The following is a 12,838-nucleotide window of genomic DNA, read 5'->3' as shown; positions in this document are numbered from 1 at the left end:
CTCTCACTGCAAACTACAACATCATGTTCCATGCACATCATACTCCAATTTTTAATAATAAGTAAAATATGCGTTTTCAGGAGTTTTCCGCCACCCCATAATGTCAGATCGACTCGGACTCGTCATAAACTTAGCTGAGCGGTTATGGGTCCTTCATGACCAGAACTGGCAGAGTAAGCTGATGATGGTTTAACATGGTGAAGATTATCTACCTTTTCCAGAAGGATCATAAATGAGCCAAAACAGCAGAGGTTGAGCCAATTATACAAATAATGGAAATCTCTGGTTTATTGTTCTATTAAATGTATAAATTCAGGCAATAACATACACATAAAGTTAGATTGACATTCTAAGTTAGTGGATGAAATAATGTACACAGAAATTTGGCATTACAATTCTGTCTCTGATCTGAGGCAGCGTTCCTCATTCCACTATCCTTACCCTCGGTGTTCTCCTTCCGTGCTCTTAAACTTTATCTTATTTTCCCCTCCTTGCTTCAATTATTTTTTTTATTCACTCCAAAAAATCATGCTCATTCCATCTGTTGTTTCATTCTATATATATTTTTAAATTTAAATCTCTTCCTTCATTCTTTTATTTTTTTAATTTAAATCTCTTCCTTCATTCTTTAATTTTTTTTTTAATCTCTTCCTTTCCCAATACCTCTCAATTGAATACCTCTCTCCCAAAAACTCCTCATACAACACCTCCCAATCCTTTCCAATTGAATGAATTTGCTTCTTACTTTAAAAGCTTTTGATAACATTTAAAAATTATTCCTTTGCATTATTTCTCTGTCAGGAACACCTCATCTGTTTTTCTTCTTTGTCAGTGTGTGTGTGTGTGTGTGTGTGTGTGTGTGTGTGTGTGTGTGTGTGTGTGTGTGTGTGTGTGTGTGTATATCTTCTTCTTCTTTCGGCTGCTCCCGTTAGGGGTCGCCACAGCGGATCATCGGTATGATCCGCATAGTGATTTGGCACGTTTTATGCCGGATGCCCTTCCTGACACAACCCTGGTCGCCTCTTACGACACAGGGATATGGTACACCTATTTTAACCAGGGTATGCACCGGCCCAGTACACTGGTACTCATTTCGCCGACCTCGGAAGGATGACAGGCTGAGTCAACCCCCTGGTGTATTAATTCAGTGGCCCAACGGGGCTTGAACTCAGGACCTTTTGGATCCCAAGCCGCTGCCCTAACCACTGCGCCAACACCAGGCTGTGTGTGTGTGTGTGTGTGTGTGTGTGTGTGTGTGTGTGTGTGTGTGTGTGTGTGTGTGTGTGTACATATATGTATATATATATATATATGTATATATATATATATATATATATATATATATATATATATATATATATATATATATATATATATATTTCTTCTTATTATTCATTATAGGGGTTCCTTTCCAAACTGAACTCACAGATGCTTGGCACATTAAACGGCCCCTCTCCCCCCCCCACCGTACCTATAGCACCATTTTCCTCCATGCCTTCAACAATAGCTCATTTCAAACCTCGTATGATGTCTGTCTCTGCATATCTAATTGGGAATCAGAAGTCCAGGTGCAGAGGTTGCATGCTCGGCTTCCCCCTTGCCTTACACCCTCCCACATCTATTAAAGGTGCCAAACCACCCTCCACACCAGAATCCTCCCCCTCTTCAACTCTGACATACCCACATCCTCCGAAACCCACCCCTTATCTGTGTCCCTCCTTGGCATCCCTCGATACTTTATGAGGCCCTTTCTAATTCTGCTTTACCCCACCCCTTCCAATCTTCACGTATACCATGCCTCCTCACAACTTCACCCACATGCGACTTTCTCCAATCTTCCCCCATGCCCCACGCTCTCCCATTTTCCCCACCACCCCACCATCTCCCATCTTCATCCTCACCTCACACTCTCTCAACTTTTCCCTAGCCTCGCACCCTCCCTGCTTCCCATTCAACCTGTCCACTCGCAAAACTCCCCTTGCCCTGTCCCCTTGTAGCTTCCCCACACCCCATCCTTTCTCAGCTCCTCCCCCACCCTCTCTCCAAGGTTTCATCCCCCATCTCCATATTCCAGCACCCAGTCAACAACACTTACTCCTCCATCTCAAAACTTTCTCTCTATCGAGTGCAGCCTGTGGCTGCTGGTTGCATCATTGGTTGGGATGTGGCTCTGCCGCTGATGCAGTGTCCCCCTTACCAGTACACTGGTGCTCATTTTGCTGACCATGGAAGGATGACAGGCTGAGTTAACCTCCTGGTGTATTTTAATTCAGCAGCCAACAGGGCTTGAACTCAGGATGCTAGATCCCAAGCCACCACCCTAACCACTAAGCCAACACCAGGCTTATCTCAAACTGTGAGGACTTCAAACATCTAAGGCCTCCACTCCACTCTGACAGATCTCTCAATCTCAGCCACTGCTTATAAACCAGACATCACCTACATAACAGAATCCTCCTCTCACAGGATGCCCATGATTCCTTCAGTCTCTCTCAGGCTATTGTCTCCTCTGGTTCAACAGGCCGAACTCCTGTCCCAGTGGAAGAGTTGCAGTTTATATCAAGAATGTCATTTCTCACTGCCCATGTAATGTTCTTACACTTCCAAACCCCCAGGAGTAGATTTGGCCATGCATTCCCTTCTGTTCTCACCTCTTGTTTCTCTGTTTTGTACCCTCCTCTGAACAGTGATGCCTGTCGTTTTTATTTGTATTTTTTATCTACAGAATAAAGGCTCTTAGAAGAGCTAGAACCCTTTTGGTCCTCAACACTGTTGTTGTTGTGTCCCTCCACCTCCCTGTCTCCTGTTCTTTTCATTGTTACATCCTGATCCATTCTATGTTCTAGCTCCTACACAAGCCTTGACATTGGATACAAGAAAGTTATATTTTCTATCTCAGAGTTTGCATGGAATCCAGTAGAATGTGTTTTGCAAGCTGGCAAACTGCATGGACATTGGATCACTTAATAACTCAGCAGGCTATCAGAACCAAAAAGGACAATGACCACAAGAAGTAGATGCAACACAACAACAGGTGAACAGGCACAATGCAGCTTATCTATAATGCCCTTCAGATTGGAGTATCAGGCTGTAAAACAAAACCAAAACTGCTTCAATATGTGTGACAGCTTGAGCAAACTCCTGCTTAGCCATCGTTCTATAATAGCAATTAACACACATAAAGTGACATGTTCACCTGACCTCACATTCTACATCCAGAATAATGTTAATTTCAGAGCCTTCATGATCTGCTCTGAGTGTCATTTCATATCACCTTTATTGTACTGAAGTAAGCAAATCTTTGTGACTGATAATTATTAGCTAATCCATGCACAGGCCCATCATTGGCATTTCCCAATTAATCATTGTTTACCCAGCCAATGACCCCCATGAACTGTTACACCAGTGACGTTGACAACCTCTCAAGAAATATATAATTTTCCTATGGCTCAGCATCTCAACCAGTCTCTGATAGTCTAGCCTCACACTGCCCTTATTGTGGTTGGATTGTTCTCACTAATCCGTGTAGAGGTGAAAGGCCAATCACTAGTGCCTAAAAAAGAGGTTCTTCAGGTGGATGAGGCTCATTAGCCTTGGAAGGCAACTCATCTCAGTGAAAGAAGCTCAGAAATTTCCATTTGTTAACGTGTACGTCAACATTTGGCAAGGTGTACTATCCCATTCTCGCCTCCCGATCGGGGTTACATGAAGCCGTAGGAAAAGGTGGTGTGTGGCCATACAGGCAGATAGCACATATTGCCAATCATAGTTACATGGCAAAGGATTCTCTTCTGGAGAACAATTGTTAGGATCAACCGTCTAGTATAGACACTTCTCGGAAGAAGGAAATGGCAAACTGGAAATGGAAATGGAAATCTACATTCCAAGAATACAATCATGATCAGAAACCCAAAGCTATGGTGCTGGATGATGAGCCCCACAGGTGACTAATGGGGAAGAGCAAAGTGATTTTATGAGTTAGACTGGCAGTTCTGATGATACTGGGTCAAACCCACAAGGAAATCTAGTTGTTGAGGTCATCAGAACTGAAAGTCAAACTCTGAGCTTCTCGAAAGTACATATATTTGGGACGTGGAATGAAAGGTAAATGAATTGGGGAAAGTTATATGTAATAAAGAGAGAAATGGAGAGGACAAGAGCTGAAATGATTTGGGCATAATTGAACTTAAATGGACTGTTGTGGGGCAGCTTCAATCTGACAATTACAAGGTGTTCTTCTCTGGTCATGAAAGCTATAAAAGAAATGGAGTGGCAGTGCTTTGCAATAAGAAGACAGCAGAGTCACTGCAACGATACAACTGAGTAAATGCGAGATTAATATTAATGAGGGTGAAAGGACATCCAGTGAACACCACCATCATTCAGATATATGCCACAACTTCCGCAGCAGGTGAAGAAAATGTGGAGGAGTTTAATGGAAAGTTGAAGGAGTTTTTTTATGGCAGAACAGGTGCCAAAAGGAGATGTTTCATGATGGGAAACTGGAATGCAAAAACTGGAGAAGCAGGAGCACCAGGGATTGCAAGAAAACATTGAGTTGGTATCCAAAATGATCCAGGGGAGTGAATGCTGGAGTTATTTGTGGCGAATTATCTCATATTTGCAATCACATGATTCAAACAATCCAAGCACAGACTGTACACATGACATTGCTTTACAGAATGCCAGATGAATTGTGACAAAAGTTTGAAGACATTGTAAAAGATGAGGACAAAAGAAATCACAAAATCAAGCAGAAGGAAGAAGTTTAATGTCAGAAGAGGCAATAAATATTTCAGACAAAAAAAGAGAGATAAAAATCAACGGTGCCTCAAGAGAGGACATTAAGTGGCTAAATGCCGACTTTCAACGACAAGATAGGAAAGATAAAGAGAGGCATTTTAAAGAAGCATGCATGGACATATAAAATGACAACAGAGCAACAAGAACATGAGATATTTTCCAAAAGATCAAACAGATCTCATGGAAGTTTAGGTCTTGGATTGTAGTCCTTAGGAGTAGAACAGGAAAATGCATGACAGACGAAACAGAGGTGAAAGAGAGATGGAAGAACAAATACCAAAATTCTACACAAGTGAGATAGCAATATGATGGACACCTTCAAAGAAAAAGAATATGAGGAAGAACCAATAGTGATAGGATATAAGGTCCGTAGAGCCCTGACAAAGTTGGCAAATGGAAAAGCACCAAATGCCAACAAAATTCCAATATAACTCTTTAAGTTATTCGGGGAGGAGGCAATCAGAATTTTAACAGCTGTCTGGACACAGATCTGGAGCAGGATTGTATGGCCTAAAAGGGGGAAGCAGTCAGTGTTTTTACCATTTCCAAAAAGAGGTGATGCAAGTGAATGTTCAAATAACTGAACCATTGCTTTGATGTCACATTCTAACGAGGTATTACTAAAATCATTGAACACAAAATAGAAGGGTTCATTAAGCAAGAAATGCCCCTTGAGCAAACATGTTTCAGAGGAGGAAGAGGTACTCGAGATCAAATCGCAAATCTGAGATGAATCATGGAAATATGCAAGGGAATATCAAAGGAAGGTGTATTGCTGTTTTATAGACTAGAGCAAAGCCTTCAATTGTGTTGATTATGAATGGATGTGGAATATGCCGAGAGCTATGAGGCACATGATAAACTTCTGAAAAGAAGTTTGTACACTAAACAGGAAGCTACAGTAAGAACCAAGTATGGCGAGACAGAATGGTTTGGAGTTCGAAAAGGGATTAGACTGGGGTGCATCCTCACCTCTTACTTGTTCAATCTGTATAAGTGCATCATGAAGAAATAAAACTTAAATGAGAGAGAGAGGCTGGAGTTAGGAGGATGTATCAAGAACTTAAGGGATGCTGATAATTTCAATCTGTTGGCAGAAAGGAAAGACTTGATGAAACTGCTGTAGATAGTGAAGGAAAGTGAAAAGCTGCAGATAGTGAAAAGCCAGTCTTTATTTAAACCTAAAAAAAGACTGAAACCTTGTCAACTGAGAGGATCGATCTGTTCAGATTGGGAGTCCATCAGGTGGAAATAATGGAAAGTTTCTCTTCCTGGTTCTGAGATTGAAGCGAGTAGAGAATGTGGAGAAATTTAGAAACATTTCTCAGTGGAGAGAAGTCTTTGGACGTATCATGCGTGCAGAAAATGAGAGTCCGGATAAGTCAATTATGCTGGGTATGGTTGAGGAATGAAAAGGAAGGGGAAGAGGCAGACCTTGTATGTGCTGGATGGATGGATTAAAAGCTGACTGCCAGATCTTTGGGAAACAGTGCAGGTTAGGGATGTTCGGAGAAATCGGATCATGAATGTCACCAGAAGACGGCCACGAATTGAGGGAACTAGATAACCCAGCCAAGTGACTTGACATGTCAATTTGGTCTGTTGCTGTGGTCCCAAGGTAGCAATTATATAATATCCCCATTGTCTGCACAACTCTTGTTCCTCAGTGTTTCATATGAAAGCTTTGAAATCCAATGCCTTCTTCACACCTCTGATTACCCTTTAACCAGTGCCTGGAAGATTCATTGTGCATTTCTGGTTGCCCAGCCTCATTCTCCTCTACAGAATCTGATTCAAACAAATAATTTTAAAGTGCTTGCAATTTGGGTCAAATATTACTTCCTGTTTACATTGTTTAAATCATGAGCATGCAAGTAGACAGAAAGACAAAGACGCTTGAGCTCAATACGAACAGCATGGAAAACCTATATATAAAACATCTTCATTGCATCTTGGCAAACTGTGCACAATCTATATTCATAACAATGTTCAGTCACTTAGACTTACCCTTAATTTGTGTTTTTTATGCACATGGTCAAGAGTGGCTTTCCGATACATCTCCTGAAGAGGAGCTGGTGGAAGGTAAAAGCCGGTAGGTTTGGGGCAGTGCTGCCGCAGTGGACAACAAAGGCCATCAGCTAGCAGCATATGGTACTCAATCAGGCTGTTAAGTGACGGATGAGACCCACAGCCATTAATACTGTACCTGTGAAACGAAATATAAAATTAATATGGATATTAAATACACTTGTGTCAGTAAACCAAACACAAAAGATCAGAAGAAAGTGGTTTTGTTTTGTTTTGTCTTCCCAACTCCGTTATTGAACTACGGTGTCACCATTGAAGTTGAAAGGAGGAGGAGGAGATTGGGACCACACTCTGTGCGGAGCGTTGTTGCTGCTTAAGCAGTCTCCTTGGCTATTGGGCACAATCCTGGATGGGTCGCCACTCCGACGCAGTATACCAGCAAGCTGGCACTCACTTTGCCGACCTTGGAAGGTTGACAGGCCGAGTTAACCCCACCTGGTATTAATTCAACAGCTGAACGGGATTTGAACTCAGGACCCTAGGATCCAAAGCCCACCACCCTCACCATTAAGCCAACACCAGGCATGAAGTTTAAAGAATGTGCGCAAAGTGGTTTAATCAGGCATTACAACAAAATGTTGAATTTTTAAAAAAGGTATTTATCTATGCCAAAGTGACAGGTCATATAATGAAAGAAGATTGCATGAAAAGGAGAAACATCGTATTAAATAAATTTGCACATTTTCAGCGAGCCAGCCACCACTTGATGCACCACGGAAAAATGCGGGGCTAACGCAGGTGAGTTGCCCCTGAACTTTATTCAAGTAAATCGATACATAGTGTCCAGTGACAGTACAAATATTGTAGAATGCTCGCAAAGTGGCTTAAGCACACAAGGAAGCACTCCAATGAAATGGTTGATTCGGAACGGCTGGCTTGGCAAACAATTAGTGATCACCGATTGATCATATTAATCACCTCCCGGAGATGCCCGGAATGTCAAATCTATCTATAATTCCAGCAATCTCTGTGTGTGTCTGTCTGTTTGTCTGCTTGTCTGTCTGTCTGTCTGTCTGTCTGTCTGAGACCGCCGTTTCTTGACGACCGCCGGTCCGATCTCATTGAAACTTGCCAGGAATATTGCCGGGGACCCGCGGATGTGTCTTTTCGAGGTTTGATATCGATCGGACGAGCGGTTCCTGAGTTACGGCCATTTATCTGTCGTCCAATGACAAGACACGGTGCTATGACGTCACGAATGACGTCACAATTAATGTTTATTTATTTTTTTTTTATTTTTTTTTTTGCACGATCGACGGTCCGATCTGATTGAAACTTGCCAGGAATATTGCTGGGGCCCCGCGGATGTGCCTTTTCAAGGTTTGATATTAATCGGACGAGCGGTTCCCAAGTTATGGCCATTTATCTGTCGACCAATGACAGGACACAGTGCTATGACATCACGAATGACATCACAATTAATGTTTATTTATTTATTTATTTATTTATTATTATTTCTTTTGCACGATTGAAACTTGCCAGGAATATTGCTGGGGACCCACGGATGTGCCTTTTTGAGGTTTGAGAGAGAGAGAGAGAGAGAGAGAGAGAGAGAGAGAGAGAGAGAGAGAGAGAGAGAGAGAGAGAGAGAAAGAGAGAGAGAGAGAGAGAAAGAGAGAGAGAGAGAGAGAGAGAGAGAGAGAGAGAGAGAGAGAGAGAGAGAGAGAGAGAGAGAGAGAGAGAGAGAGAGAGAGAGAGAGGCTGCACATACTGGCACTCACCTATGGGCATTCACCTTAGGGCCTGCCCCTGCAGACCCATACTCGTATGTCTGAATTGGACAAATGAACTTTTTTGTTGTCGGAACTGCTGCTATGTTCAATTCTGGAGCTTAAAATTTGTAATTTGTATTTGCTTAAGAGATTCTAGAGGTTATTGCATGTGCGGAAATGAAATAAAGGCACAAATGTTCTTGGCTCCGGGCGTTTACAAGCATTGCAATGTATTCAGTGATTTGTAGGTATGATAATCAAGCATTCGATGATATGAGTGAGGAAAGTGAAGAAAAAAACTTGATTGTTAAGAAATCATTGCTGCTTATTCCAAGACAAGGCATCGTTGAGCATGCCAAAACATTGGTGAATTATGACCCCAGTGAGGGAGGGCATGGTGTCCGAGGATGTGCATGATAAAGGATACAATTAAATAACACCATTAACTTTAAAAGGGGTGTTTTAATTAACCATAACATCTAATCTTCACTCACACATTCCCTTGGAGTTTTTTTTAGTATGCATGTAAAGTTTCAGGCTACTAGCTTTCATGGTTTTTGAGTTATGGAGGACACACACACACACACACACACACACACACACACACACACACACACACACACACACACACACACACACACACACACACACACACACACACACACACACACACACACACACACACACACACACACACACACACACACACACTCTGGCTGACTCACATTGGCAATTATTATTATCAATGAGGCTGAAACCAATTTTGTACTTGCTTCTGCCTCTCTGTTATACTTACATGCAACTCTCCTTTCTGAATATATGTTGCCCTCTTTTCAGTCCTCCAGCCCCTCTCCTCAGTTCTCCAGCCCTTCTATTAAGCTCTCGTGCCTCTCATGTGTCCTCTCTATTCCTAACTTCCATGCTCATACCCCTACATCCACACCACAATGTGTCTCCCCCACCACATCTCCCCTCATTAACACTCCAATTCCTCCAATCTCTCTCCCTCCTTCCTCCAACACTCATTGGATTTGAACAATTCTCGAAGGATCTACTAAGGGCTCTATCCATATTGTTTCTGCATCTCCTGACATCTGTCTGACAAATATTCATGATGGACTCGTCTGACTTCTGCCATAAGCTACTCCTGCATGCACTTTGACAGAGTTCTTGTCCTGGTGAAGGTGTTTCTGTAAAACTCCACAACTCCCTTCCCCACAACCCCTTCCCCTCTGTGGTTCTCCTTGATCCCATGGAGCATTTTCAGCTTTCTGTGTCTCTCAATAAAATGTCTTTTTTTCTGTACGTAAGACAGGATTCTTCACAAAGAGGAGTTGCTGCCAAATTCAATAGAAAGTATCCTGTTAAGCATCCAATAACACATGCCACTGTTAAAGTGTTTAAATGTTTTAGGTTCAGAAATGTTCAACGTTCTTGTATTCAGTGTATAAACAAGTGTCGCGAAGTCCAAGGCCATCAATTTTAGCATTTACTTGAATAAAACTTTAAAATATTTTTTTTTGCCTATGGATCCAGACTTTTGGGACACCCTGTATATGGCAGTTCAGCAAGGTAAATTAGTGTGGCATCAAATCCACTATCTTCTTCACAGTTTGGTCCTTTATCTCAACAGCTCAGACATCAACATGGTACTTCCTGGCATTCCCAGCAAAAAAGATGAAGTTTTCTCTTTCACCAGTTCATCCCTTTATGCCTCCAATATTTCATACTTAGCATCTTGACCTTGGTACACTGAAACATGTGGCAAAGTAACCATGCAAAGCGCCTCACATTCTTCACATGTAAGGTATAGCCAACTGATGGGAACCGACATTTTCTTCACTTAGCTTGCAACTTGTGTGTATCAGTCGTTACTATGAGCCAGAGCCCAAAATCAAGTTCATCTGCAGTCAAAACTCTCAAGCCTCTCACCCTTACTCTAAAAGACCCTCACTCTTCACAGAACTTCAGTGTTCACAACAAGTCGAAAAACGTTTCAAGCAAAGGACAAATCCTGCAAATGCTGCCTTTGTATCGCAGCATACTCGACTGAAAGTGGCAGGAATTTATAATTTGGCCAAGGTCCTGGTCTCTCTCTCTCTATCGAGTGCAGCCTGTGGCTGCTGGTTGCATCATCGGTTGGGGTGTGGCTATGCCGCTGATGCAGTGTCCCCCTTACCAGTGCACTGGTACTCATTTTGCCGACCTCGGAAGGATGACAGGCTGAGTCAACCTCCTGGTGTATTAATTCAGCGGCCCAACGGGGCTTGAACTCAGGACCCTAGGATCCCAAGCCGCCACCCTAACCACTAAGCCAACACCAGGCTTAGGGTCCTGGTAAAACGCACCTCTCCTCTTTGCAAAAGATACCATGGGTAATGTAAGATCCACCAACACTATTCAGTCAGGTCCTAGAGCTGAATGTCTTCCTGAGGTATGACATCCACATTCATTCATCAGGCTGCACCTGAAATATAGGATGGAAGTTTGTCGTTTTCTGAACATTCTGGCTATTCAAAATACAGCTCAAAGGTGAGTGAGCACACCTCTAACCTGTTCTGATAGTCAATATATAGACATGTGGTACCATACTCTTCATACTCTTTCCTGAACCATACTAGGTGGTTTCCTGAGCGAAGGCATATACTGGTGTGTTTGCCATTGACTTCCCAGCATTGTATATCCATGCCCTTTTAAATGCAGAGCATCAAGCAAGGAAGCAGATACCATTTTATATTATTCTGGTACAACGCGGCAGGGGTTCGAACTGTCAACCTCCCAGATTCAGAGCAAACACTCCAAACCATTACACCACCGAGTCAGGTTATTGGAGAATAAAATTCATTTTTGTTTCTCTAATAAAACATGATCATTATAACATCTCTTATTTATCAAAATATACCAATAAAATGTTTATTTTCAAGGTGGCCAAAGACTTTTGCACAGTACTGGATATGTCCAGACATACATCCATGCAAGCAAACACAAAAAATGCCGAAAGGGAGAGAAGTCATGAATTATGGACAGAAAATGTCTGTCGGACACTTAGTTGTTCATGTGAAAATTGGAAAAGCAAGGAAAAGGAAAAAAAAAAAAAGGACAGTATGCAACATGGATGAATATAATGCAGTGTGAAGTAACTAGGAATCAATCCAGAGATCACATCCAGTACAATAATGGCTTAGAAAACTATAATAGCATTGTGCTACCTTTCTTAAACTATTTACAATAATACAAGCTTACTTTAAATCTGTCCTTGCCTTCTGCCTTTACCTGACTTACCCTTGGCCGTTCAGGTAGTTTATCTCATAATTATATATCTTGCGGTGGTAGGCGATGGAGATAATGTAGGTTTCCAACTGAGTCGAAGTACTTCTCAGAAGGTAAAGTCCATCAGAGGCACCGGCAAGTCTCAGGAACCTTTTGGCTTCTTTTCGCTTCACGTATCCAAAGTAGCAAGGCATGTTCTCCGCTTCATTCCTCTCCATTATGTCGGAGTTCAAGGTTAAATAAAGATCCTTCTAAACTTCTCCAATTGACCTATTGAGTGGTCTTTACCTTCATAGATCTCGTGTCTCTCTTCCCATGATCTAGGCTTCCCTAAATTCACTCGTTTTAAGCTCAAAAATATTCTTCTTGGGTACTATTCGCCATTATTGACTCACCCTCTCAACCCTGCTCTATCACTTGCAGTTATCTTCTTCGTTCATTTCCTTCCAAGAGCGAACAATTATTGTTCTGAATTATCTCACTCATTCATCAAAATCAATTAATGATCTGCATTTAAAGAGCTGTTCGAGAAGGAAAGAGAATGTAAGCCGAGACAATGACCGAGTCCTCACTGTGCCGAGAACAGCCAAATCTGAAAGCTCAAGATCTGTGATAAGGAACTCGAAGGGCGGCACTGGAAGTTACTGATAAAGCTAGGGTTTCTGAAGCTCGGGTTTTGTGTTTCTTTTGGAAATTTACAATTGCAAACCTCACAATTCAATTGCATATGCTGGGAATATAGTACGTTATTCAAGTCACAAAGAATTCATTTATTTTTCAAATGATAGATATTGAAACATTGAAGGACCTAAAGAGATAAAATGATTATTTGAAACATGAGTCAAAGCATATGGAAGAACTGTTTCTGAAGCTCAAGAAAACACCCTCACACTGTCTAACCTACATAACACCACGATGAAATATTCTATTTCGGAGGTTCTTTCAACGAGACTTAATCTCAGACT

At 41.9% G+C, this 12,838-nt stretch overlaps 1 protein-coding gene across 1 annotated transcript in view; it reads right to left on the bottom strand.

The window, feature by feature from the left end:
• Nucleotides 1-12,453, bottom strand: part of LOC147025340 (tyrosine-protein kinase SYK-like) — a 67,607-nt gene extending 55,154 nt beyond the window's left edge. The window contains exons 1-2 of the mRNA XM_085886227.1: nucleotides 11,886-12,453; nucleotides 6,811-7,009 (exon numbers count right to left, since the gene is read on the bottom strand). Coding sequence (XP_085742353.1) covers nucleotides 6,811-7,009; nucleotides 11,886-12,091 — 405 coding nt within the window. The 5' untranslated portion in view covers nucleotides 12,092-12,453. The remainder of the gene's footprint in view (nucleotides 1-6,810; nucleotides 7,010-11,885) is intronic.
• Nucleotides 12,454-12,838: the final 385 nt, after the last annotated feature.

Source organism: Eptatretus burgeri, chromosome 6 (assembly GCF_056783735.1).
Source record: "Eptatretus burgeri isolate ZD-2024b chromosome 6, Ebu_testis_v1, whole genome shotgun sequence".
Lineage (NCBI taxonomy): Eukaryota > Metazoa > Chordata > Myxini > Myxiniformes > Myxinidae > Eptatretus > Eptatretus burgeri.
Note: the sequence above shows the minus strand (reverse complement) of the source record. Positions and strands in the feature narration are given on the sequence as shown.